Source organism: Cololabis saira, chromosome 13, assembly GCF_033807715.1.
Source record: "Cololabis saira isolate AMF1-May2022 chromosome 13, fColSai1.1, whole genome shotgun sequence".
Lineage (NCBI taxonomy): Eukaryota > Metazoa > Chordata > Actinopteri > Beloniformes > Belonidae > Cololabis > Cololabis saira.
Window position 1 is genome coordinate 29617900 of NC_084599.1, and position 25519 is coordinate 29643418.

The window sequence follows — 25519 nt, forward strand, 5'->3', positions numbered from 1 at the left end:
ATTTTATTTCTCTACCAGCAGTTTAAATTTCCCCTTTTCTTTGTTAATTGTCTCAACACATTTTTATACTAAATTAATATAAACACATCTTAACAATTTAACAGTTTTGCAGTTTTTCTTTCTTCCCCTTAATCTTATGCCCCCACTTTCTGTCGTTCAGTGAGAGAACTGAGCTCTAACTTCTCCTGTCAGGACTTTAAATCTGGGCTGGATGGTGTCAGGTTCTCATATGCATGTGGAGGTGCTCATTGATGAGCCTGAAACGAAATTTAGTTTTAATTATGTTCACTGTGGAGAAATCTGCTTCACAGCTGTATGTGGACTCAAACATGGGTGTTTTAAGATGGTCAGTTTATTTTTCTGTGACTTCAGTTCAGACTTGAGTGGATATGTTTGATAAAAAACTTTGTGTTTTGTTTCAGTGGCGTTTCACTTTCGCACTTTGAACGCCTCGGTCCCTGAACGTATGAGACACTGGTTTTGTCCCAGTGGGAAGACTGAACAGGATGAATTTGTCCATTCTGGGTTGCATATTTAAAAATACAGCGAGGACAAAACTTAGTTTGATTTTACTTTAAGTTATTTACATTAATAAGTTGTCAGGACTCAGTGTGTCGGGTTCATCCGAGCCTGATCAGCTGCGACGGGCACAGCCCGCACCGCAGCTCTCTGGTCGCGCTGCAGCAGTTACTTTCCGATGCTTTTTCGAAAGCCCGAACAGTCCAGTCCAGCAGACACGACAGCCCACGCATCTACATCTACCATCCTTCAGCAGTAACGACGGAGCCCACCGCCCGAGCGGCAGCCTCAGCCGACCTCCCCGGCCGCGGGGACGCGCCGGGATAAATAAGCACGCCGGACTCGCTCGCTCTGGGCGCAGACCCAAGTAATCGATCCCTAATCCTGGCGGATCTAAACCTACTCTGTGCAAAATGAAGGATTTTCTCTGTAAAGACACACCATTTCTCTTACTATTACACGTACAGCTAGCTGAGTGTCTTCTCCTCATTTGGTTGGGAGTTGCTATGCAGTCCCGCGGCCCTCGCGGCCCACACGTACAAAACTGAATTTTTTTTGGCGGCCCACTAGATGGCGCTCGCGGCCCAAGTGTGGCCCGCGGCCCTATGGTTAAGAATCACTGCTCTAGTGTATCTCTCCGTTGCCTTGAACAGGCTGTGTGCTGCAAAATGTGCTGCAATTCGGGCCCAAATTTCCCGTGCTGGGCTGCGGATGTGACGTTACATGACGCTGCATGTGCGTTCTCCCCGTTCTCCCGTGCCGGCTTCACTGTTGGCTGCAGTACCCCCAACGGCCGTCGTGGTGAAGGGTGGCGCTAGAGAGTCTCATGCTCCTTTAACTTGCTATTCCAGATTCATCTGATTTCGTCACCAATTTGATTTATACGGAACTGATTTATATGAATTATATATGAGTTATATAAATAATGAATTAATTAATAATGTAAATAATAATCACAATAATGAATAACCATAATAATAATTTGTGCCATTAGAGATCTAAATGCCACAGAGAGGAGAAGGTGATCTTCCGATTCCAATTGATAACGATTTTTTTACATTGTCTTGTATTTATCTATGTAATGTTGTTAATGTGGCTTTTTGCTGGTTATTGATGTTGCTTTTTTTTAATCGGATTTATCAAATACTTTGAGAAGCTACTCTGGTTAACTGAGGCTAAAAGTGAACTTTTAGATCATTAAGAAAAACTCCATGTGGCATAAGCTCATTACCCCAAAATAAACATCCTCCATGTGGTGAAATATTGTCATGTCAGCTTCATGATAAATTCAATTCAATTCAATTTTATTTATATAGCGTCTAATACAACAGAGTTGTCTCTAGACGCTTTACAGAGACCCATACCCAGAACATGACCCCCGAGCAGATATTACATAAACAATGGCAGGTAAAAAACTCCCCTAGTGGGAGAAAAACCTTAAGCCAAACAGTGGCAAGGAAAAACTCCCCTTTAGGAGGGAAGAAACCTTGAGCAGGACCAGGCTCATCAGGGGGGACCCTCCTGCCGAGGGCCAGACTGGTGGGTCAGGGACGGCAACAGCACAGCAGGCAGGTGGAAGCAGCAACGGGATGACCGGGGGTGGGGACCGCAGGCCAGCACACAGCTCCCGAAGCTCCGGCCCAATCAGCAAGTCCCAGGTTGGGGTGCAGGGTCAGGAAAAGACTTGTGCTCCGTAATGCAAGCTACAAGCCACCCATGGCCACCTGCAGGACAAAAGAGAGAAAAGGGAGGAGAAGGGGGGGGCAGCAACGGGATGACCAGGGGTGGGGACCGCAGGCCAGCACACAGCTCCCGAAGCTCCAGCCCAATCAGCAAGTCCCAGGTTGGGGTGCAGGGTCAGGGAAAGACTTGTGCTCCGTAATGCAAGCTACAAGCCACCCACGACCACCTGCAGGTTCCGGTGTCCGGCAAAGGATGCTGCAACATGGACAAAAGAGAGAAAAGGGAGGAGAAGGGGGGGCCAGCACAAGAAACTACAGGAGCGACTCTGACACACTAAAGTTTACACTACCTAGAGATTTACCAACACCAGCTAGAGGTTTACTAAACACTAACTATAGGCTTTACTAAACAGAAAGGTTTTAAGTTTAGTTTTAAAGGTGGAGGTGGAGTCAGCCTCCTTAACCCAGATTGGAAGTTGGTTCCAAAGTAATGGTGCCTGATAGCAGAACGCCCGCCCTCCAAATCTACATTTAGATACTCTAGGAACTACGAGTAAACCTGCACTCTGAGAACGGAGAGCTCTGACAGGAACATAAGGCACTATCAGGTCTTGCAAATAATGCGGAGCTAAGCCGTTTTGGGCTTTATACGCAAGTAATAAAATTTTAAATTGGATTCTGAATTTTACGGGTAACCAATGGAGCGACGCTAACACTGGAGAGACGTGGTCTCTCCTGCTAATTCCTGTCAGTACTCGTGCTGCTGCATTTTGGATCAGCTGGAGCCTATTCAGCAAATTACTTGGACATCCTGCTAACAACACATTACAGTAATCTAGTCTAGAAGATACAAACGCATGAACTAGTTTTTCTGCATCACTCTGTGAGAGGATTTTCCTAATCTTTGCAATATTACGGAGATGGAAAAAGGCTATTTTACAAACCTGATTGACATATGGTTTAAACGACAAATCCTGATCGAAAATAACACCAAGATTTCTCACAGTTGCACTGGAAGCCATCGCAACACCATCTAATCCCTTCCTAAGATGCTCTGGACCAAGAATGATAACCTCTGTTTTATCTGAATTTAGAAGCAGGAAATTTCTGGACATCCAGTCCTTGATGTCCCTAAGACATGCCTGAAGTTTAACTAACGGTTCTGTTTCATCCGGCTTCATAGACAAATAGAGCTGCGTATCATCAGCATAACAATGAAAGTGTATGCCGTGATTCTGGATTATACTTCCCAACGGCTGCATGTATAAACTGAACAAGATTGGCCCTAGCACTGAACCCTGCGGAACACCATAACAGACCCTTGACTGTTCTGAAGAAACCTCATGTACATGAACAAACTGGAACCTGTCAGATAGATATGATTTAAACCAACATAGAGCTGTCCCTTTAATCCCAACAACATGCTCTAACCTGTGCAGTAAAATGCCATGATCTATAGTGTCAAAAGCAGCACTGAGGTCCAGTAGAACCAGTATGGACACTAATCCCTTATCTGAGGCCATAAGGAGGTCATTCGTGACTCGAACAAGTGCTGTCTCTGTGCTATGATGCATTCTGAACCCTGACTGAAAGACTTCAAACAGATCATTTCTATACAAATAGTCACATAACTGGCTTGAAACTGCCTTTTCCAGAATTTTAGACACAAATGGAAGGTTGGAAATTGGTCTATAATTAGCTAAGGTGTCTGGGTCAAGAGAAGGTTTTTTAAGTAAAGGTTTAATTACTGCGACTTTGAAAACCTGTGGTACATATCCTAAACTTAGGGATAGGTTAATTTGGTCCAGTATTGTCGTACCAATAAGAGAAAAAACATGTTTGAATAGACGAGTCGGGATGGGGTCTAACATACATGTGGTTGACTTAGCTCTATTAACGAGTGAAGTCAGCTCAGGGAGGTCTATAGGATCAAAACAGTCTAGAGACAAGTCAGAGCCTAGGGAAGTCGCTAAAGCTGAAGAAACACCTACAACCGGCTGGTTGATTTCTTCTCTAATTCTCGCGATTTTACTGTTGAAGAAGCCCATAAAGTCCTCACTACTGAGAGCTGCAGGAATGCACGGCTCAACAGAGTTGTGACTCTTTGTCAGCCTGGCTACAGTGCTGAACAGAAAACGTGGGTTACTTTTGTTATCCTCTATCAGCGTTGAATAATAAGCTGTTCTGGCTTTGCGAATGGCTTTTTTATATACTATTAGAATATCTTTCCATTCACGATGAGAGTCTACAGACCTACAAGAGTACCACTTCCTTTCCATTTTACGCACGTTTTGTTTCAACATGCGGATATCTGAATTGTACCAGGGAGTTAAGCTCCTGTGGCTAGAAACCCTCCTTTTCAAAGGAGCAACTTCATCTAAAGCTGAATGCAACAAATCAGCAGTGTTACTAGCAAGGAAATCAGCATCTGCAGAGGTAGAACCCAGGTCACTGGCCTCGACTACATCACTATTTCGCACTGTCGTAAGATAAGCAATGGCCTCCCTAAATTTAACAATAACTTCATCAGACAAACATCTGCTAAAATAATACCTCCTATTTTGCACTTCAACATCAACAAAATTAAATTCAAACGTTATTAAGTAATGGTCGGATAAAAGGGAGTTTACAGGTGACACCAACAGACCATCAGTTTCAACACCGTAGGTGAGAACGAGATCGAGAGTATGATTAAAACAGTGCGTCGGTTTATCCACTTTTTGTGAGATACCCATTGATTCTAGAAGAGAATCGAAGGCTAATTTAAGATTATCGCTTTCAACATCCATATGAATGTTAAAATCACCCACTATGATGAATTTATCTGTGCTGATCAATAATCCAGAAAGGAAATCGGAAAATTCAGACAAAAACTCCAGATACGCACCAGCAGGGGGCCGGTACACTACCACTAACACAACTGGCTTCTCTGATTTCCGGCTCGGAAATTTCAGACCAAGCATGAGGCTTTCAAATGTATTATAGTTGCACTTGGGTTCAATTTTTGTTTGGAGACCGGAGTTATAAATTGCTGCGACTCCTCCGCCTCGGCCCGTGCTTCTAGGAATGTGATGATTAAAGTAGCCGGGCGGAGTTGATTCATTCAAACTAACATACTCTTCCTCCTGTAACCATGTTTCTGTTAAGCAGAAAATATCACTCCTGCTCTCTGTAATTATATCATTTACTAACAGAGACTTAGAGCTTAATGATCGTATATTTAGTAGTCCGCATCTAATTTTTCGGTCTGTAATTGGTACCAAATGTGCATTGGTTTTAATTTTTACAAGGTTATCTTGGTTAACGCCTCTATAACGCTGCACCTGGTGAACTTTTGGAGGGCGGGGAACTGCAACCCCCGCCCTCCCCCCGCCCTCCAACTGCAATAAAGCAAATGTTTCTCACACAGAAGGGTATCATTTATTATCTTTCATTGGTCTTTTTAAAGCCAAGACCTCAATACACTGTAGAAAAAGCTGATATGACTACAAGATTCTGCGATAGACTGGCGACCTGTCCAGGATGTAGCCCTGCCTCTCGCCTGAATACGAGCTGAGATAGGCTCCAGCGGACCCCCGTGACCCTGCAAAGGATAAAAGCGAGTATAGATAATGAATGGATGGATGCAGGGTGCGATTTGCCGGTAGGGATGGTGGGGATTTGCCCCCCCTCTGGTTTACACGTCCTACCCTCTGCTGAATTATTTGTATCCTCGGTGGGGACAAAATGTATCCCCCCCACCCAAAGTATTTTCACCATTACATCGTAATTATTAAAAAGCCCACAAACATACAGCGGGAACGGTAATGTGATATAATGTGGTTTATATCATTGTACAACGCTGTACATTACGAGACATTTCTTTATTATATTTTAATGTTACAGTCAGCTGTTCGGTCTCTCTCTACATCCTGTGTGTCTGTCCATTGAGCTGTTACGCTGAGAGCGCCCCCTGCAGGTTTGGTAACCGGTTATGAAGCGTTTTTCTTTTGAAGATGGTTTCTTGTTTTATATCGTTTTGTGCTTTGCATCGTTTCTCTATTTGCAGCACCTTTGATGATGCTGCATTTGTCTTTGTTTTTTGCAGCACGTTTTTTCATTTGCACCACGTTCCTCTTTTTGTACCTTGTTTTGAGTTTGTAAATTTGAATTGTTTCTGTACTTGAAGCCGTTTTCCTTAACTGAGACGCATTAAAGGGAAAGTTCCGTTTTTTCTCTGTGCGCGCATCCCGGACAGGTACAGCTAGACTCTTCAGCCGTATACTCTGGCTCAAAACGGTAAGGACGTCCATCATATTCAAAGTCGTCGTCCACAACCTCAGAATTTGACAAATATTCAGACATGTTTCAAATAACTAACAGTAAACTAACAGTAGCGAACTCCAGCTGTACACGGAGCTGTGTCTGGGATGCGCGCACAGAGATGACGTCATGCAGGTCACAGGTCTTGTTTACAAACTGATTTCCTTGTTACACACAGCCCCGGATGTAGACAACAGGTCATGGAAGATGCCAAGAAGCAGATCTAGTGATTCATAAAAGAAATGAACGAGTTTCGCAGCAATAATGTGTTATTTAGACGCTGCATCGTCTGTGTCCCGCTGTGCCCCCATTCGCTACCATTATATGGATAAGCGGCTCGCAAAAAACTCCTAATATCTTCCGAAGGACTCCAAATGACACCAAACTTTTCTGGGTGAGTATACGACCATAAAAAATGCCAGAAATAAGGTCCAGGTTGTAAAAAACTGAACTTTCCCTTTAAGGCTGAAATATGGTTCTGCGTCAAAATGGCGCCGTGCCTACGGCGTGTGGTTTGGGTCGACGCAGACCACACGCCGTCACCTGCGCCGTCACTGACGTGCACCTCCCGAAAATTGTAACTACGCGCCGAGGCGACGCAGACCACACGCAGACGGAGAGGGCTGTAATTGGTTCACTTGGAAGCAACGCATTTCCGGTTTCCGGAAGCAGTCGTGAACTTTCAGGGCTCTTTTCTTAGTTTGTGTGATTTTTTTTGTTTGGGTTTTTTGCACAATAGTTGTCCTTATCTCTTTGATTCACTGTGACCGGAAAAAGTCGGATAAACCATTCAGAAAAAGATCGCTAACTAGCGGTCGCAGGGGGTACTGCACCGCGTCGAAATGGAGTGACGGAGAAGTCCGAAGGGTTCACGGCGACGGCGTGTGCTCTGCGTTGGTGTGACGCAGAACCTTAATTCAGCCTTTAGGCCGTTGCAGTGCGTCGGCCACCGTAGTAAATGGACCAGATGTTGCCTCCTCCCCGGCCCGCAGATTTGCGGAGATGTGGTTGAAGCTGGGACACCACGCTGCTATTGATCCGCCAACCGGAAAGCAGAAAAAAAAAGGCTGAAGTGCATTATCAGAGCGGACTGTTTTAGTCTGACGGTCAGACTCTGACCTATACCCGATTAACCACAAAAAACCAATACAAAAAAAACTAAAACATTTTGACAGCACATTATTTCATGTTTTCTGTTAAACTGATATCCAGAAAGAATTAAAAAAATATTTATTTTGTTTATTTATTTTTATTTGGCACATTTAAAAACAATATTAGGAGAAAATATTTCTGCAAATGCAGTGGTTCAGTTCATGTTCAAAATAGGCCTACCACCTACGTTATGTAGCTTAAGTGTAAGGTTTACACAAGAAACAAGTTTTCATATAGCCTATACTGTTGGACCGCTGTTGTGTGGTAATTTTTCTGAAAAAAAAAGTTTCTCAAAATGATCCCCCCCTCTGGTTTTTTCAAAAATCGCACCCTGGATGGATGGACTACAAGATTAAAAAACACATGACATACAGATTGCTGTACACGTCTGGAACCTGTCCAGCTGGAAGGAAACGGAGTAGTTCTGACTTATGGAGACATATCCAAAGAGTTTAGTTTTTTTTCAGAATTAAAATATTTTTCACCTTTAAACTTGCTGGCATCTACTTTTGATCAATGTATCATTGAGAGGTAATTTAAATCCAGGTTCCAATGCAAAAATTGCCACAAGGTGTCATAAAATGTGTTGCTTTGTTGTTTAACTTGAAAGAGACTCAGTCCAACTGCTCTCATTCATAATTACTATCTCCACATCATTTTCACTGACTGAATGCAAACAGTAAAGTGTAACAGAGTGATTGGTGGTTTTCTTGTAGCAATATTCATTCTCGTGTTTTGATTTCTACAGATATTACATGTGACACCCCTGTGATTGAACACGGGACTGTTCGTGATGCCCCTCGTGAGTACAAAGAAAATGAAATCCTGAATTTTGATTGTGGCAATGATTATAAACGCACGGATGAAAGACTTCCAAGATGCATAAAAGTAGGAGGAAAATCAACTTGGAGCCCTACACCTGGATGTAAACGTAAGTAGGGCCAGATTCATTTTAATTATTGTTTTTTTTATCATCACAAGTAAAATTGGATCTTACTCGTACAGTTTTACTTGTTACAGAAAACTAACAAACAGTGTTTTTTTCCCCTCCAATGAATGTAGTTAAAACATGTGAACTGGAATTGCAGACAGGGAGAGGAACAACATATATCCCATCCAACAAAAATGTGTTTTTACCTGGGAGCACATTACAAGTGATATGTGGGCAGAAGCACTGGATTGTGGACAGCCAAACAACCACAGCAGATGTTACCTGCAAAAGTAATGGAGAGTGGAGTATCAGGCCAGTATGCAAAGGTATAAAAGTATGAAGACATAATCCAAAAGGCATTTTCTGCAACTATTGTTCGATGATTGATGATGGTTAATGAACGCTCTTTGATGAGCAGCTTTTTGATTTCATAACAAGTATCTCTCTCATTCTAGAGGTCATATGCAGCGACCCACGAGACAATACTGTGGATTGGTTTTCTGTCTACTGGGAACGAAGAAAATTAGATGACACTGCTCGATATGCATGTAGAAGAGGCTATGCGCCAAGAGACACCACTACGGCCACCTGCACCAGAGCTGGATGGAGACCAGATCCACTCTGTAAAAGTACTGTAAAATTGATGTTCTTTTATAAATATCTTCTGATTTCTTAAAATGAGACTGAACCATATTCTGTCCTTATCTTTTACCACTTAATAAGTACAGTAGAGATAGACAGAGATAGTCAGAATCAGGGAGATAATGACCCAATATTGTAATTACGACCCGAGCACGTACAGTGCGAAGGCCCTATTGTATTTGTAGGAATATTTCTCGTTTTTCTCGTTTTTGTTTTTCTCGTTCTCGTTTTTCTTCAGACGAAAAGAGGGCCTTTTTGCCCCCCCTAAACGTGCCCCAAAAGTCACCAAATTTTTCAAAATGTGTCTCCATCCTGCAACAACGCGCATTACTTTTCTCAGTCAAAAGCATTACCGTGGCGACGATAGATGCCAAAAATCGCGCTCCCCCTTCATCTGATTGGTCAATTTGATAGTTCTTACTTTCTGCTATAACTTTTGAATGGTTTGACATAAAGAGTCGTGTTTGGTGTTATCGGACTCGGTTTTGAGTCCTTGAACATAATTGGTGCAAATTAGCCCCGCCCCTTCATCTGATTGGTCAATATTTGATAGTCCATATTCTCTGCCATAACTCTTGATCGGGTTGTGATGAAGACATGTGGGTGGTGTCATCTGACTCGGCATTGAGTACTTGACTTTCATTGGCATGAATTAGCCCCGCTCCTTCTTCTGATTGGTCGGTAGGGGTGGGCGATATGACCTAAAATTAATATCACGGTGTTTTTCATCTTTTGAACGGTGACGGTATAATATCACGGTATTTTTTGGTACGTTTTGGGAGGAGTAGCCTGTCCTGTCCCTTTATGTGAATAAGGTTAATATTTTTATATATATATTTTACTATATATATAATATTATATTTATTTTTATTATATTTTAAATATTTTGTAAACCTGTCTTAAAATGTAATACTGGACCTCGGTTGGGCTGGTTGGACAGCGGGTGGTGGAAAATTTCCCTTAATTTTAAATCCAAAACTTGACAGGTTTATGCCATGAGTATTCATATACAGTAATCCCTTGTTTTTCAAGAGGGTTACGTTCCAAAAAGAACCCGTGATAAGTGATATTCACATAGTAGAAACCCTTTTTTTTTAATAATTATTATACAAAGCTTCAAATTGCGGAGTTCAACACCGCCTCGCACGTATTCCACTGCTCTTCTGATGCTGCTGCATCCCGACTCGCGCTGTAGCGTCTTTTTCTTCTAAAGCCCGCGGTACAGGTGTGTTTTTTCGAGAGAAGAACATGGTTATGGGTATTTTTTGTCACTCTTTTTTTCTTCTGGGCAAAAAGATTCTTTTAAACCGACATTCATTAATTCTTTCTCCATCTTGAAGTCGGTGACTGGTATTCCAGCAGGTTGAAACAGCGCTCTGCGCTCCGCTGCCGTCAAAGACCCGCCCAGCTCTACTTCTGATTGGCTAGTGTTACTTTGGTTGAGCGCCAGAGCTGCTTTCCTCTCATTCCATTGGTAGACGAATACGGTTGACTAAGACTTTTTTTTTTCTCTCAAACCTTTTTTTTTTTTTTTTTTTTTTTTTTTTTTAAGCAGTCAAACTCGCACGCCGAGAAAAAAAACTCTGTACGCCGGAGATCCGGCACGGTGCCGGAATACTTTAAGGCTGCATTTCTTACTACTCTTGTCGTAAGGTGTAGCAGCAGTAAACGATGCCTGCAGTGAAAGCTGTGTACTCTTGGGACGTTCTCCGGAGCAGCGGTCCCAGCAGCAGCTGCTGGTCCCACTTGCGCTCGTTTTGGCCCGGGTTGCCTCTTCATATTCACGGGCGTGCGTGTTTTTTAAGTGATGAAACAGGTTGCTTGTGTTTCCACCTCTTGCTGTCACAACACGGCAGCAAACCTTGCATATCACCGACGTTTTTAATGCCTTATTTAGGCTTATTATTTTATAATTGATTTATTACGGTATTGACGGTATTGCAAAATCCATGTCGTGGCGCAGTTTCACACCGGTGATGACTATGACACCGGTGTACCGCCCACCCCTATTGGTCGGTATCTGATAGTCCCTATTTTCTGCTATAACTTTTGAATGGTTTGATATAGAGTCGTGGGTGGTTTCATCCGCTAAATGTCCAGGCCTGAAGACATCTACATGCGAGTCATACAAGCGCTTCCACTGCAGTACGCCTGAACGTGCACAAGGGTGCGAGGGCCCGTTCATCACTGCTTGCAGCTTTATTTTCTTATTAGGATTGCTAGTCAATGTAGTATAAGAAATAGTCGTGAGGAATATCATAAACATCAAACATCGTTCTAGTATATGACAAATCAGGATGCAGCTCTGTCCGTCAGTGAAGAAACAAAACAATCAAAAGAATAGAATAAAAAATGAACGATAACAACAAGAAAATATTTTTTGAGAATAATGCAATGCGACACTTTTATGAAATGTTCTGATTAGTTTACCATACAGTTGGAAAAAATATTTTTCACTTCTAATGAAATGATTTTAAATGAAAAGAAGAATAAAAAAAGAGCAACTTTGTGTCATGGTTAGGTTGTTTTAGGACCCAAGTGCAGGAGACAGAGGGAAGCTGGAGGCAGGAGTTCTCAAAACAAAAGGGTTTTAATCCAAAAAGGCAAAATAAGGCGCTGCAGAGCAGGATGAACAAAAAACCAGGATCATCAAAAAGCTACGAGGAGACATGGAGGAAGACACAGTACGGACCGACAGGGCACAAAGGAATGACAAGACAAGATATACTGTGGGGATAACGAGACATGACGAGACACAGGTGCAGACACAATCAGGGCAGATGGGACACAGGCGGGGCAAGACAGAAACTGAAGGCAGGGGGGAATGTCAACCGTGACACTTTGTTGGCAACAGTCTGAATGTTTTAATCTTATATCCCATTGTATTTATTATCAATGTAAATACTTATTTTGGGTTAAATTACTGATAAAAACTAATCCCATCTATGAAGGCGATGCACAAAAAAATCTGGAAGCAAGTTTTATCTCTGGCAATGATCTTACCTTATTTTAATTTTAAATGTATTTTTTTCTTTCTTTTGCAGAAACATGGTGCTCAAGACCTGACCTTGAAAATGCACGCGTTACCTGGAATAACAGGAACGTGTACAGCAGCGGTGACTATCTCCGCTACACATGCATCAATGATGATGACAGAACCTTTACTCTCACTTGTGATGAAGGTTCCTGGACTGGGCTTGAGAGCTGTTCAGGTGAGAACGTTGAAAAATAACAGGTACACTTGAAAAGTAAGTAACAGTTTAGCTGTGATGTGTTTGGAAGAGGCACCATTTGAAAGAGCTCATGTCTGTTAACATGCTGCACAAGTATCTAGAGAGATTTAAAACTGAAATTAAAACAACTTGATTGTGGTAATTGATCACTACGGATATGGATAAATATGACATAATAAGGAATGTTTAATCTCTGGGTTGTGAAAAAGGATGTCCAGTCCTGTCCATTATGTTCTTCATTTTCTGGAGCGTTCATGTTTGCATGATCAACTCTAAATGGTCCAGAACAGTTCCCTGAACAGAGCCAGCCTTTTAGCGATCCAGAGGACAACGTGACAGGTACAAGTAGCTGAAATTAGTTTTATATGGCGGATGGCCCGACTCTCCCTCAGGACTTTTGACTATCTGCCTCCTGGATGAATGTGTTTTTGTCTAGGGGTGGGGGGGCATGGGGGCCGTGGCTCCGCCTGTAATCTGATAGGCCCCTGAAGTGCCCCTGTTCTGTCAATCAACGGGCAAGCTGAAAATTTGATGATCACTGCTGCAGTTCCACCCCCAAACTGTTGGTGGCGGTGCGCCTGTTGCGTCAATACAACTGAATAGAAGAAGAAACAGCTTGGTGCACTCTGTTGGTCAGCTTGGCTTTCCTCTGCGGCCCGGTCGCACTGGGAGCGCGGAGTCAGCGCAGCGTGTGCCGCGCTCCAGTGGAGCGCTCTGCTGCAGCTCGTCAGCTCATCTATGGCAGAAGTTAAATAGTGGGGCTACCAGTAGCTCGGGGCGAGTTTGTTATGTTTGTTTTTGTTTAGTTGTTTGCTTGCTGCTGTGTGCCTGGTGATTTTTCTAGTTCCCCCGTGAGGAGGGATTGTGTTCCTTTTTGATTAAGGAGTTTTTTTTTTACATCTCTCTGTGGATTCCCTTTGTAGGTCTTAAGGTGATCCCCGTTATCGTTTTTTTCCCGCTCCCACCTTTGGGGAGTACACAATCTTTACATTATAAAAAAAAGTACTGATCCCTGTGGAATCCCCGTGATTGGTCACCGCAAAACGGTAGTAGTTTCTTCTGAGCGTAGTAAGATTTTTGTCCGCGGGTAGAGGCACGGCCGTCACGTGATCCCGCTGCACCAATAGGATGCGCGTTACTAGTAAACACAACAGCAATATGGCGGCAACCATGGTGTCTTCCGGCTAATAGCATGATGATGAAAACAAACCCCAAAAGTTGTCAAAAATTATCAGAAATGATCTGAAAGCGTGTTAAATACACTGCCACGTCTACGAAGAACTTTGAGATTATTAGACAACAAGGCAGACCTTATCTAAAGTATCTCCAAACACTTTCGATTCGATACCAGTACATGTAGCCTATGTATTTTTCAATAGACAAGAACGCTATTCTTTCGTTTGTTTTTAATAAGATGGTTATTGATTAACTTGCTATTCCAGATTCATCTGATCTCGTCACCAATTTGATTTATATGGAACTGAGTTATATGTAATTTATATAAATAATTAATTAATAATCAAAATAATGAATAACCATAATAATAATTTGTGCCATTAGAGATATAAATGCCACAGAGAGGAGAAGGTAATAATAATAATAATAATAATAGATTTTATTTGTTGGTGCCTTTCTGAGCACCTAAGGACACCTTACAAAAAAGCATAGAAAATACGAATAAAATACAACAGAAAATAAAATACAGAAAATTAGACTGGATAGGCAAGTCTGAACAGATGGGTTTTAAGATGTGATTTAAATTATCCAATGGAGTCAATCTGACGGATGCAGGGGCGAAGAGAGTTCCAGAGTCTGGGTGCAGAGCAGCTGAAGGCTCTGCCACCCATAGGGGCCAGTTTGAATTTGGGTACAGACAGGAGAGCAGTTGAGGAGGAGCGTAGAGCACGGGTGGGGGTGTACGGGTGGAGAAGGTCTGACAGATATTGAGGGACCAGGTTATGGAGAACTTTAAATGTGAGGAGAAGAACTTTATATTGGATGTGGTGATGGACAGGTAGCAAGTGGAGCTGGATGAGGATGGGGGTGATGTGGTCAGTGCATTTTGTATGGGTGGTGATTCTGGCAGCAGAGTTCTGGATGATTTGGAGATGGTGGAGAAGTTTATTGGGGAGACCAGTGAGGATGGAGTTGCAGTAATTGATGCGTGAGGTGACAAGTGCATGGAGCAAGACCTGGGTGTTGTGCTGGGTGAGAGATGGGCGGATTCTGGCGATGTTCCGTAGGTGCATGAAGGCAGTACGGGTAATGTTACTGATGTGGGGGGAAAAAGAGAGAAGACTGTCCAGTATGACGCCGAGGCTTTTGACTTTGGAGGAGATGTGGATCGGGTGACCATCAATGGAGATATTGAAAGGGTTAGTTTTGGAGAGTGTGGACCTTGTGCCAACGAGAAGGACTTCACTTTTATTTCCATTTAATTTGAGAAAGTTGTTTGTCATCCAAATATTGATGGTATTGAGAGAGTCAGCCGGCCCACGTGGATTGGTTAATAACTGATGATGTGATCCTGTACAGTAAAGTTAAAAAGACTGATGATGCTAGCATCGTCTTTTAACAATTTGCACTAGTTTGTTGATTTATACAGTGCTGTTGCAAGTGCTGCACATGCCTCGTTAATGTTGATGGTGTTGTTGATATTGTTAATGTGCCGTCTGTGTCTGTCTGTACTGCAGCGTTGTGGCCTCTACTCCGAGACCAATTTCTCTTGGGGTGCTTGGTTTAGTGGAGATGTAGAGTTGAGTGTCATCAGCATAACAGTGAAACTGGATTCCAAAGTGGCGGAGGATGTTACCAAGGGGGAGGATGTATATAATGAAGAGAAGCGGTCCGAGTACTGATCCCTGTGGAATGCCATGTGTGATGAGTGATGGTTGTGAGTGTACATTTTCCCTTGAACAAAATGTTTCCTGTTAGAAAAATATGAGGTTAACCATTTTATTGCAGTACCAGAGACCCCAGTGCCAGCCAGGCATTCCTGGAGTATGGAGTGGGAGATGGTATCGAAGGCGGCACTGAGGTCGAGGAGGATAAGGATGGTGAGAAGGCCAGAATCTGCTGCCAGGAGGAGGTCATTGGTGATCCTGATTAAGGCAGTTTCTGTACTGTGTTTTGTGCAGAAACCGGACTGGAATGGTTCAAAGAGGTTATTGTTGTGCAGGTGGTTCTGGAGGTGGGTTGCTAATGTCTTTTCCAGAATCTTAGAGATGAATGGGAGGTTGGAAATGGAGCGATAGTTATTGTGGTCGATTGGATAGGGATGGAAAGGGAGGAGTGAACTATGGCAGTTATAATGGGTGAGACTGTTGGCAGACAGGCTTTAATTAAGGCAGTGGGGAGAGGATCAAGAGGGCAGGTTCTTGGATGCTTTGATTAATCTATTAATACTTTCAACAGATGGGAGTTGAAATGTGGACAGGGTGTTGGAGGGTGGAGGATCCAGGGTGTTCCACTGGGAGAAGGTGGGTTGCGTTGGTGCAGGAAGAGTCAGTTGCTGGTGGATGTTGACAATTTTTGTGTTGCTGTCAGCAGAGTTTATGATATGGGAGTAGTAGGTGGACCTGGCTGTGTTGATGGCAGATTTGTAGGAAGTGAGATGATCAAGATACATTTGCTGATGTACCACTAGGCCGGTTTTCCTCACTAATCGCTCCAGCTGACGACCCCGCGCTTTAAGCTGGCGAAGCTCCGGGGTGTACCAGGGGGAGGACCGAGTGAATGTAACTGTGCGAGTGTAGTACAGCGACTGTACTGAGTTTTCAGGGGGGCAAGTGTGTCTAGAGCATATTGGAGGTTGGTATTATACTGATCAACCAGTTCAGAAGCAGTGAGGGAGTGAGGGGAGCTGGAATGAATGGAAGTGCTAATTAGGCTGTTAAGCTCAGTGATATTGACATTCTTAAGGTTTCTGAAAGATATGGGACGGTTCTGGATGGATTTTGAAAGTTGAAGATGAATATCAAAGATGACAAGCTTATGGTCAGAAATGGGAAAATCAACAGTACTGAGGTTACACGGTGTGACTCCTGAGCAGCAAACTAAGTCGAGAAAATGCCCTTTGTTGTGAGTTGGGAATTTAACAAATTGAACCAGGTCAAAACTGTTCAGGGTAGAAATAAAATCTTTTGCAAATGTTTCAGTGGGCTTATCAAGATGAATGTTAAAATAACCAGTTAAAATAACGTTAGGAGACATAGCACATAGATCAGCTAAAAGGGATGTGAGCTCACTAATGAAAATGGCAGAGGGTTTAGGAGGTCAATAAATGGTAACAATAATGGCCCTTTTCCACTAGTATCTACTCAGCTCGCTTCTACCCGCCACGCCCCCGTCTTGCGCTTTTCCACTACGGGCTGAGGCGGGTGATGCCGTGCCAAGCAGATACTTCTTCTATAACCATTCTGCCGAGGTTCTAAGCGTGCTGAGCCGGCACTATATCTGACGTCACCACCCTCCACGCCACTGATTGGTCGGGGGGGGGGGCGGGGGCGTCAGACGTTTGAATCAGGAAGCGGGAGTCAGCGCGAGAGCGACTCGCGGCCCCACGGCTCGCGGCGATTTTATTATACAGCGCAAACGTCTGTTTGGTGATCCAACTCTGAGGTGCAGATGTTCATAAACCTGGTGGCTGACGAGAGAATTAAAGGGATGTAGACGGGCTGTTTTACTCTCAGCCGCTCGCGGCTCCAGCTGATTTCTCATCAGGGCCGACGCGAACAAAGGGGTTGCGCAATCGAGTACGTCACAGCAGCTTCAACCCAACCTGCCCACTTCTCACCTGGCTGTGGAAAAACAAACGGGGACAAAGCGGGTAGAGGCGAGACGAGCCCTCCCGAGGCGAGTCGGGCTGAGTAGATACTAGTGGAAAAGCGCCATAAGAGTAGGTGTGGGACCATTCAGCTGAGCAGCCAGAACTTGAAAGGAGGAGGGCTCTGTCACTGGGACAGGCGTGATTTTTAGGTCCTCGCGATAGATGAGCGCAAGACCGCCCACTCTCCCGGAAGAGCGTGATTTACAGATGTAAACAAAGCCAGGCAGGGATGCTTGATTCAGATGAGAAAAGTCGTTCGGCTGTTGCCAAGTTTCGGGGAGACATATAAAGTCCATTTTTAAATCTGTGATGGGTTCGGATATAAGCAGTGCTTTGTTCGTTAGTGAGCGTACATTGAAGGTGGAGAATTTAAAACAGTTGGAGGGAGAAGGCTCCGCCGTCCTGGGAAGAGAAGCCAATACGTCATGGTTAGCAGTCTTACCAGTGTTTCCAGCCTTGTCCTGCCGGCATGAATCCCTCGACCAGAAGGATCGGATGGAACTGCTGTCATCAAAGCAGAATTTCCTGCGGGATCCGCGGTGGATGTATCTCGGACGTCGGAGGATATCCCGGTGGACAAGCAGGCTGGCTGGTAGCTCATACCGTGATCGGAGCCAGCGGATTACATCAGTTGAGTATGTCAGTCGAGGCAGAGCAGTAACGACGGTGGAGAAGAAGGCAATCCAGAGCAGGAGTTTGAGTATCCGCATTGTAGCAGAGCCGCAGCAGGAGAGAACCAGGAAGCGGTGGTAAGGAGCCGCACGTCAGGACGCCAAACTCAGAGAGGTCCCGTTTGCAGCAGTGGGATTCCTCAGTGGCTGACAGATGATCGTAGTGATGCGAGCAGATAATTGATATAAAACACCGATACCACTGACAGAGGCAGTTAGGAGGCATCAAATGGTTTTAAACAAGTAAAAGGTAAAAAAGTCGGGTCGGTGAGCAGCGGCAGCCAAAACGCGCCAGCGTTCACTCACACCAACCGGGAACAGGTGATCTTTCGATTCCAATTGATAACTATTCCTTTACATTGTCTTGTATTTATTTATCTATGTAATGTTGTTATTGTTAATGTGGCTTTTTGCTGGTTATTGCTGATGCTTTTTTTTATCGGAGCCTTGCATTGTTTACTTACTGTTGTGCACTTTATCTTGCTGCTCACTTTTGTACTTTTTTTAATGTGTTTGTTCTATGTCGTTAAACTTCTGCAACCAAATTGCCCTTCAAGGGACACCAATAAACTGATGATGATGATACAGTATGTGAATGTTTCGGCTTTCAAGTTATATTTTCACATAGTCAAAGCAGATGTTATTTTTTTTATATTTTATATTCAGATCAATGAAATGCAGAACCATAAGAGTGTTTTATCACAGTTTTGCATAGTTACAATTTCAAAACTTCTTACAATAATGACTCTACCATATGAAATGTAATTGCACTTAAAATAATTCAAAGAGTCCAGAAAAACACTCAAACCAATTCTTTATGTAATAAAACGGGAACAGCAAATATTATTCAGCATTTTTATAGTCTTTTCACCAGTTAGTAAGTTAAATATATAAAGACAATTAAATTAAGAACAAAAACTGTATACATTCCATAGATTAGAGACAATGTATGGAATGTATGCTATAAAGAAAAGATGAAAAGGATTCAGCAGACGATGTTGCAGATAAGGCAAAACCAGATGGCCACAAACAGTCCTACCAGCGCTTTAAATGAACACCAGCCCAACCAATTAACACGGCCAAATGCTGGTTAAATTCTGTTTGGCTGGTAGAAAAGAAAGTTTACACTCTTTGACTGATAGTGATTGTATGTTCGGCTAGTACAATTACCATCTACCAGCCAAACTTGGCTAGTGATGAAGAAAAAAGTGAATTTATAGCCCTGTGTACAATGTATTGTTCAGGAAACGGCATTCATTGAGATTGCAAAGAGGATAAATGCAGTTTAAGGGTCTAAAGAAGTTCTAACTTGTTTTAGTACCCAAATGCCTACAGTTGCTAATAAATACAAGAAGTAGACTTGACAATTTGTACAAGTGTACAAATATTAAGTAGCCTATATAGTTAAGTATGTTCAACTTTAGTTGTAATCCCTGTAGGTAATGATACCATATGGATCTAGTTTTTATTTGTGTTTTATGTATTAAAATAAATAAATTGGTATGGTCATATGGCATTTTGAATAGAAAATGCCATATGATTTGTCATGGAGGGTGAAGAGACAATTACATGCACAGCTAGGGATTGGGAGAAGATCAACATTAGCTGTAATGGTATGCACATAAAGAAAAGCTCTGCAAAGTTTCATTTCAAAGAATAATTTGTTTTAAAGTTCTTCAATTCAACTAAACTGTATAATAATTATAGTTTACATAATAAACGTTAGTGGCATTATTTCATGTTTATTGTTGTAATCAATGCCTTGAGGTGTTCTACAATGTGATATTCAGTTTAGTTTAGCATGTTTGTGTATCACCCGCTCTCAGCAAAAGTAATCTCAGGACTTTCTCCCAAAAAATACATTCCACTTTAGCCATTTCATGGAAACCGTGCTTGTCATGTATTTTCAGGTCAATGCGAAAGACTACAAGATGAAAAGCTGACAGTAAATGTGTCAATGGATAAGGACTCATATAAAAATGGGGAAGTCATTGAGTATGTGTGTAAAGCACATGATGCCGGTGATAAAAATACTGCAACATGTGTTGATGGCCAGTGGACTACAACAGTAGAATGTCCAGGTAAGGCATGCTGCACAGATAAAATGGAACAATTATTTTTCCTCTCTCTCTATACTCTGAATACAAATGTTTACTGTTTGGGACAGTTAACTTGTCACTGATCCCAATGTCCATTAATTGTCTACAATAGCAGCAAATTGATGAAAACTTGCTGTTTTAGTACATTTTTAAACAGTTTTAATTATTTTCAGGCATCCCTTGCACATTTGGTGAAATTAATTCAGGTCTCAATATAAAAGAAGTATCACCAGTAAACGGAAAAGTGAAAGCTGGAGAAAAGTTACTGTTTCATTGAAGTGATCCATATGATCTGCAAGGTTCCCAAGAAATTGAATATTTAGATTCTGGAGAGTAGAGCTCCCCCTTTCCAACCTGCTCTGGTATGTTCACTATCATATTGGCAAAATGTTCACTAAATTGAATGAATTAACCATTTCACGTGTATATGATCTATAACAACTTGAAGACTAAAAAGTCATGTGGCAACTGTTAGAGATCAAATCAGAGGATTCAACTGGATCGCCTTTATCGGATCTGGTTTGTTCCTCTCCAGTTTCACAGTGAATGACCTATGTAAAAAAGAAAACCCGTCATACTTTTCAAGGAAAGCAAGATCCAAATGCAGGGGGGCGAGGTGGCAGGAGTTGCAGAAATCAGTACTGTGACAGTACTGTGACATGTTTTAAAGTTCAGGAGGGCGACCAAGAGAAGACACAGACAAGACCATGTCAGGAACAGGGACCAGATCAGAGTTAGGGTCAGGAATGGAAACAGAGGCCAGTGGAAAGAACTGAAATCCTGCTAGACCCTGGGCTGAGGTCTGGTCAGGGCCCGGGACCACCTCGAGACCACAGACGGGCTTTACAGGAAGACAGGCACGAGGACAACAACATCTCTGTGCCTGAACACTGTTCACAAGTTCCAACATATGGAGAGTAATCCTCCGGAAGTGTTTGAGTCCTCCTGGTACGAGTGACCTCCCACAAAACACTGGAAGCCACCATGACTGGCTGGGGAGGCACAGGTTGGCGGCAATATCTCTGTGCCCAAATGGTTTTGGGTCTTCCTCAAAAAGCCAACAAACTCAAAAAAGGTAATGCGTCTCCCTGCTGAATCTGTCTGGCCTGTCCGTTCTGTCATCTATCAGGAAATGGAGGATTCAAATGCAGGGGGACAAGGTGGCAGGAGTTACAAAAATGGCTATTTTAACAGAAAGCACTGCATAGGCAGGAATAGAAAAAAACAAAACGCATCCAGGACAAAGTATCCAAAAACTGAATAGAACCCGGCGCGGGCCGGCAGAAGAAAACAGTACAGACAAGCAGGACAGAAAGCGGAGCCAAGACAATATATATAGACTGACAAGACACAGGGGCAAACAATCAGGACAGATGGGATCCAGGGAAGTCAAGCAGGTAAATGCGAACAGAGGATAGACTTTCAAAATAAAACCGGAACTAATTTAAATCAAAACCCAAAACCATAACAAAGCCCTGTAAACCAAAGCCACTTTTTCACTGAGTGGTTGGGTCCAGGCCTGTACGGTGGGGTACGCTATTTTGTGGGTTCCATTACAAAAGGGTCCCATACAACCGAACCAAACCGGACCATTTCTGAGCCCCCTTCAGTTGTTGGTCCATAGGAAAATGGTTATGGTACGGTTAGGGTGGACCTACTGGCGCCGCACAATACAAGCCATTTATTGGCAGACAGAAAAATGTCACTACCTATGACAAAATCAAGCACAAAACAAACCAAGCCAAGTTGCCATTCAGTCAACATTGGAAAGATCTGCTTCGTGTATCTGTGTGCTGCTTACTTTAAATTGATAAAGAAAAGAAACTACATACAGGGAGGAAAAAATAGTTTAAACATAATTTACATGGCTTCATTTTGTTTGCACTTGGTTAGAAATCTTATTGTTTGTTCTGTAAACCTCACATTAAAGCAGCACTATGTAACTTTTCCACCTTAATATCATATTTCCAGAGTCATTGTGATGGTACATCAACTTCCAACAGGTTTAATGACACCTCTGTATCGCCTTCACTGGCACTATGTAACTTTGAGGAGCATGATAGGAACCCTGCCACACTAAAAAAACGGCTTTGACTGCTTTACGGCATACGTCACTTCCCCCTCCTTCCCGATTCATAGTCGAGACGAAAATGGGCGGGGCTTGGAGCGCAGAAGCTGAGCTCAGCAGAAGCTGGTGTTGAGCTAAACGAGGAGCTGGTATCATGGCTGAAGCAGCAAAAAATCTGAAGAAAATAAAAGTTTTATCGGAGGAGGCGAAAATAAGAAAGAGGGAGAGTACCAAGCTAAATGCCCGGACAACAATAAACATTGGCCCGGTGTCGTGCCAAAAAGTGATTGCGTGCCAGAATCTGATTTGTGGCCGCGGGAGCGCGCACAGCAGCCCATTGAGCAATAGCGTTTAAAGATCAAATTTTCAGATTATGAAGCTTAAGAATGAGATCAAGTCATATTTAGGCAGAAACAACTTTTCATTAACTGTATTTGGCCTTCAATCAATTTTTGGCAGGTGAAAATGCCTATTTTGTGTTGTAAAAGAGTTCAAAACAATCCTGTGAGCTCTAGTGTTTATATTATGAAGCTCAAGAATGAGATCAAATCATATTTAGGTAGAAAACAACCTTTCATTAACTGTACTTGGCCGTCAATCAATTTTTAGCAGGTAAAATCAGATTCTGGCATGCAATCACTTTTTGGAACGACACCGGCGTTCACTCGCTGGCATGAGCTGTAAGACGAGGAGGGATGTCCGACCGATGGGGATTTATGGGGATAAAACAAGAGACAAAATTGTTATGATACAAATGTAAATGTAGAGTTCTATGTTCAATAAGAATACAAATTAGAATGTTTTCACATTCGTCTTGGGTTTTGGTAATTCTAAAATTACTGACAATATCAACAGACACAGAATAATAATAGTGATCATAAAATTGTGTAACTGGCAATGAGGACGCTTTATAAAATAATAATACAATTGAATAAAATTACAGCACTAGAGGAAAGAATGCAATGCAAAGAAAATGTATACAACATTTCTACTATTTTTCCTGAGAACTGTAAAATTGTGCAGGGATGATCTGCAAAACATTCAGTTATTCACAGGTTATAAAGTATATTTTTTATTTTGTCAGTAAGTATGTTGGACTACTAATTTATGATGAAGTCCCTCTAAAAAACGTGACAGGAAAAAAGGTGCCGTAGAACAAAACCAGAGCACATTATCAAATCCACGAGACGGGGACGGGAGTTTTCCGGCAGTACGCGCTGGTGCTCATGGGAAACGTAGTGTTCTTTCTGGTAAAACACTACCGCTTTTGTCCAGAAGATGCCGCCAAACTCAACAAAAGCTGAATGTTACATTGTGCTGCTTTAAAACAGATTTTTTTTCTCCAGAAACCTGCCAAATCCAAGGAGTGCCTCAGTTCTTATACATCACCCAACCGAAAACAAACAATGAACTAATGAAAGGACAAACAGTAATGTTTGCTTCCCATAGAAGCGGGGAGTTTATTCAAGGGAATGAAACGCTTGAATGTTTGGCAAATGGAAGGTTGATTGGTCCCTTCCCAACATGTAATCAAGTTAAATCAGTGCGTCCGAGACTGAGGATGTCTTCCACATGTCTTGCACTTTGTTGATGCCACATTCGCATGTTTGTTGTAACTGCAAATGTTTTGATTTCGGCCAGGTTTTAGTCCAATGGAATTTCCCAGATTTTTTAGTTTGGTAATTTCCGAAGGAATTTCTTCCCCCACAACAGGATTACAGAACATTCTATTTTTATTTCTAAAGTGTGAAAACAAAATGTTGAGGGACGTAAAGCTGTTCCTTCTCTCTAACTGTCCACATTCTTGTAGGTCCTTCAGGTTGTCAGAATCCACCGAATCTTGCAGACGGAGATGTTAAGGAAAGCATGAAGCCTGAGTATGACCACAATGAAAGTGTTGAATACATGTGTCAGCGATATTATATTATGGAGGGGACGGGACAAAGAACCTGTGTGAACGGTGCATGGACTGGAGAGATAAAGTGCCTAAGTAAGTTATGGTTATACTTCACTGCACTTTTGTTTAAATGAAATTAAATACATGATTGATATATGATATATATATATATATATATATATATATATATATATATATATATATATATATATATATATATATATATATATGCATATCATGTATTTAATTTCATGAACAAACAATATATGTAGATAACTGATGAAAGATGCTAAAATAGTATTTACTTGTCTTTCTTTGCAGAGCCCTGCACGGTGAATCAGAGAGACATGGACGAACGTAATATTAGGTTTGCACATGGAGGACGTACAAAGATGTACTTAGAACATAAGGACCACATTAGATTTGTTTGTAAACATCAAAGACAAGTCAGCTCAGTACCACTTCGCCAGCAGTGTGTTGATGGTGTCATGGAGCTGCCCACCTGCAGAGATCAATACTGAAGTAAAATGGGTAAAATTAAACAACACAGTGCACAAACAGGCAAATGATTAAAAGGAGTGAAGTGTTGTGATCCACTTCTGTGTGACTATTTTTAAAATATTCCGTCATCTCTCTCTACCTTTTAATAATGAACTTTATATAAGATGTTATTTGACAAAAAAAACTTTTTTTGGAGAGAATTTGTGTCAAATAATTATTTTCTTTTTAAGCTATAATGTCTTGGAAATCCAGTTGGAATTAGACAGTGTTAAAATAATGTATTAATCAATGTAAAAATCAATGTATAGCAAATCTGGAAAACATTTAATACTAATGTCAAATTCTGTGCACAAATAAAAATGTGTCTTAAACATCCAGTATTCACGGGGATCAGCTTTGGGATTTTATTCTTTTATTTTTTTCATCAGAACACTGAACTTGCAAACAGGAAGCATACTGGACCGTCATATCAAACAATTTGTATGTGCAAGCTCCCCATACTCCTTTGTGTTTCTGATCTGATTAAAGAGGGAAAAAAATATGAATAAGTGAAAGATAAAATAAAAGATGAAAATACATTGATACACACTGAGTACTACACACTGTTGTCTCTTTAGAAACTCATGCATATGAGCTTTGATGACTGTAAAAAGAATCAACTCTAACATTAGTTTTCAAAAAACAACAAATCTAGACAAGAGGGTGGTTTTGAAAAATTGAGAGGAACTCAAGTGTAACGGTGAAGCAACAATGACCAGAGATAAAGAAGGTGGAAAATTTTAAGTACATAGGGCAGAAAGTCATTGCACTGCGATGCAAAAGCCTACTTGACATTTCTTGTGTGTGGAAAAGAGGTGAAAAAGAAGAGTGTGGAAAAAAGATGAAGGCAAGTTGCAACGGATGGAAAAAAGGGTCAGAGGTGCGATTAAAAAGTGTCAGCGTACATGGGAGGAAAAGTATACAAGACAGTGGTGAGGATTGCAATGCTGTATGG

At 42.0% G+C, this 25519-nt stretch overlaps 1 protein-coding gene across 1 annotated transcript in view; it reads left to right on the forward strand.

The window, feature by feature from the left end:
* LOC133458787 (complement factor H-like) overlaps positions 1 to 24673 on the forward strand; it is a 32555-nt gene extending 7882 nt beyond the window's left edge. The window contains exons 10-18 of the mRNA XM_061738987.1: positions 14705 to 14836; positions 15155 to 15312; positions 15426 to 15556; positions 19871 to 20041; positions 20128 to 20149; positions 20339 to 20392; positions 20595 to 20614; positions 23938 to 24117; positions 24346 to 24673. Of these exons, the coding sequence (XP_061594971.1) occupies positions 14705 to 14836; positions 15155 to 15312; positions 15426 to 15556; positions 19871 to 20041; positions 20128 to 20149; positions 20339 to 20392; positions 20595 to 20614; positions 23938 to 24117; positions 24346 to 24545 (1068 nt within the window). The 3' untranslated portion in view covers positions 24546 to 24673. The remainder of the gene's footprint in view (positions 1 to 14704; positions 14837 to 15154; positions 15313 to 15425; positions 15557 to 19870; positions 20042 to 20127; positions 20150 to 20338; positions 20393 to 20594; positions 20615 to 23937; positions 24118 to 24345) is intronic.
* Positions 24674 to 25519: the final 846 nt, after the last annotated feature.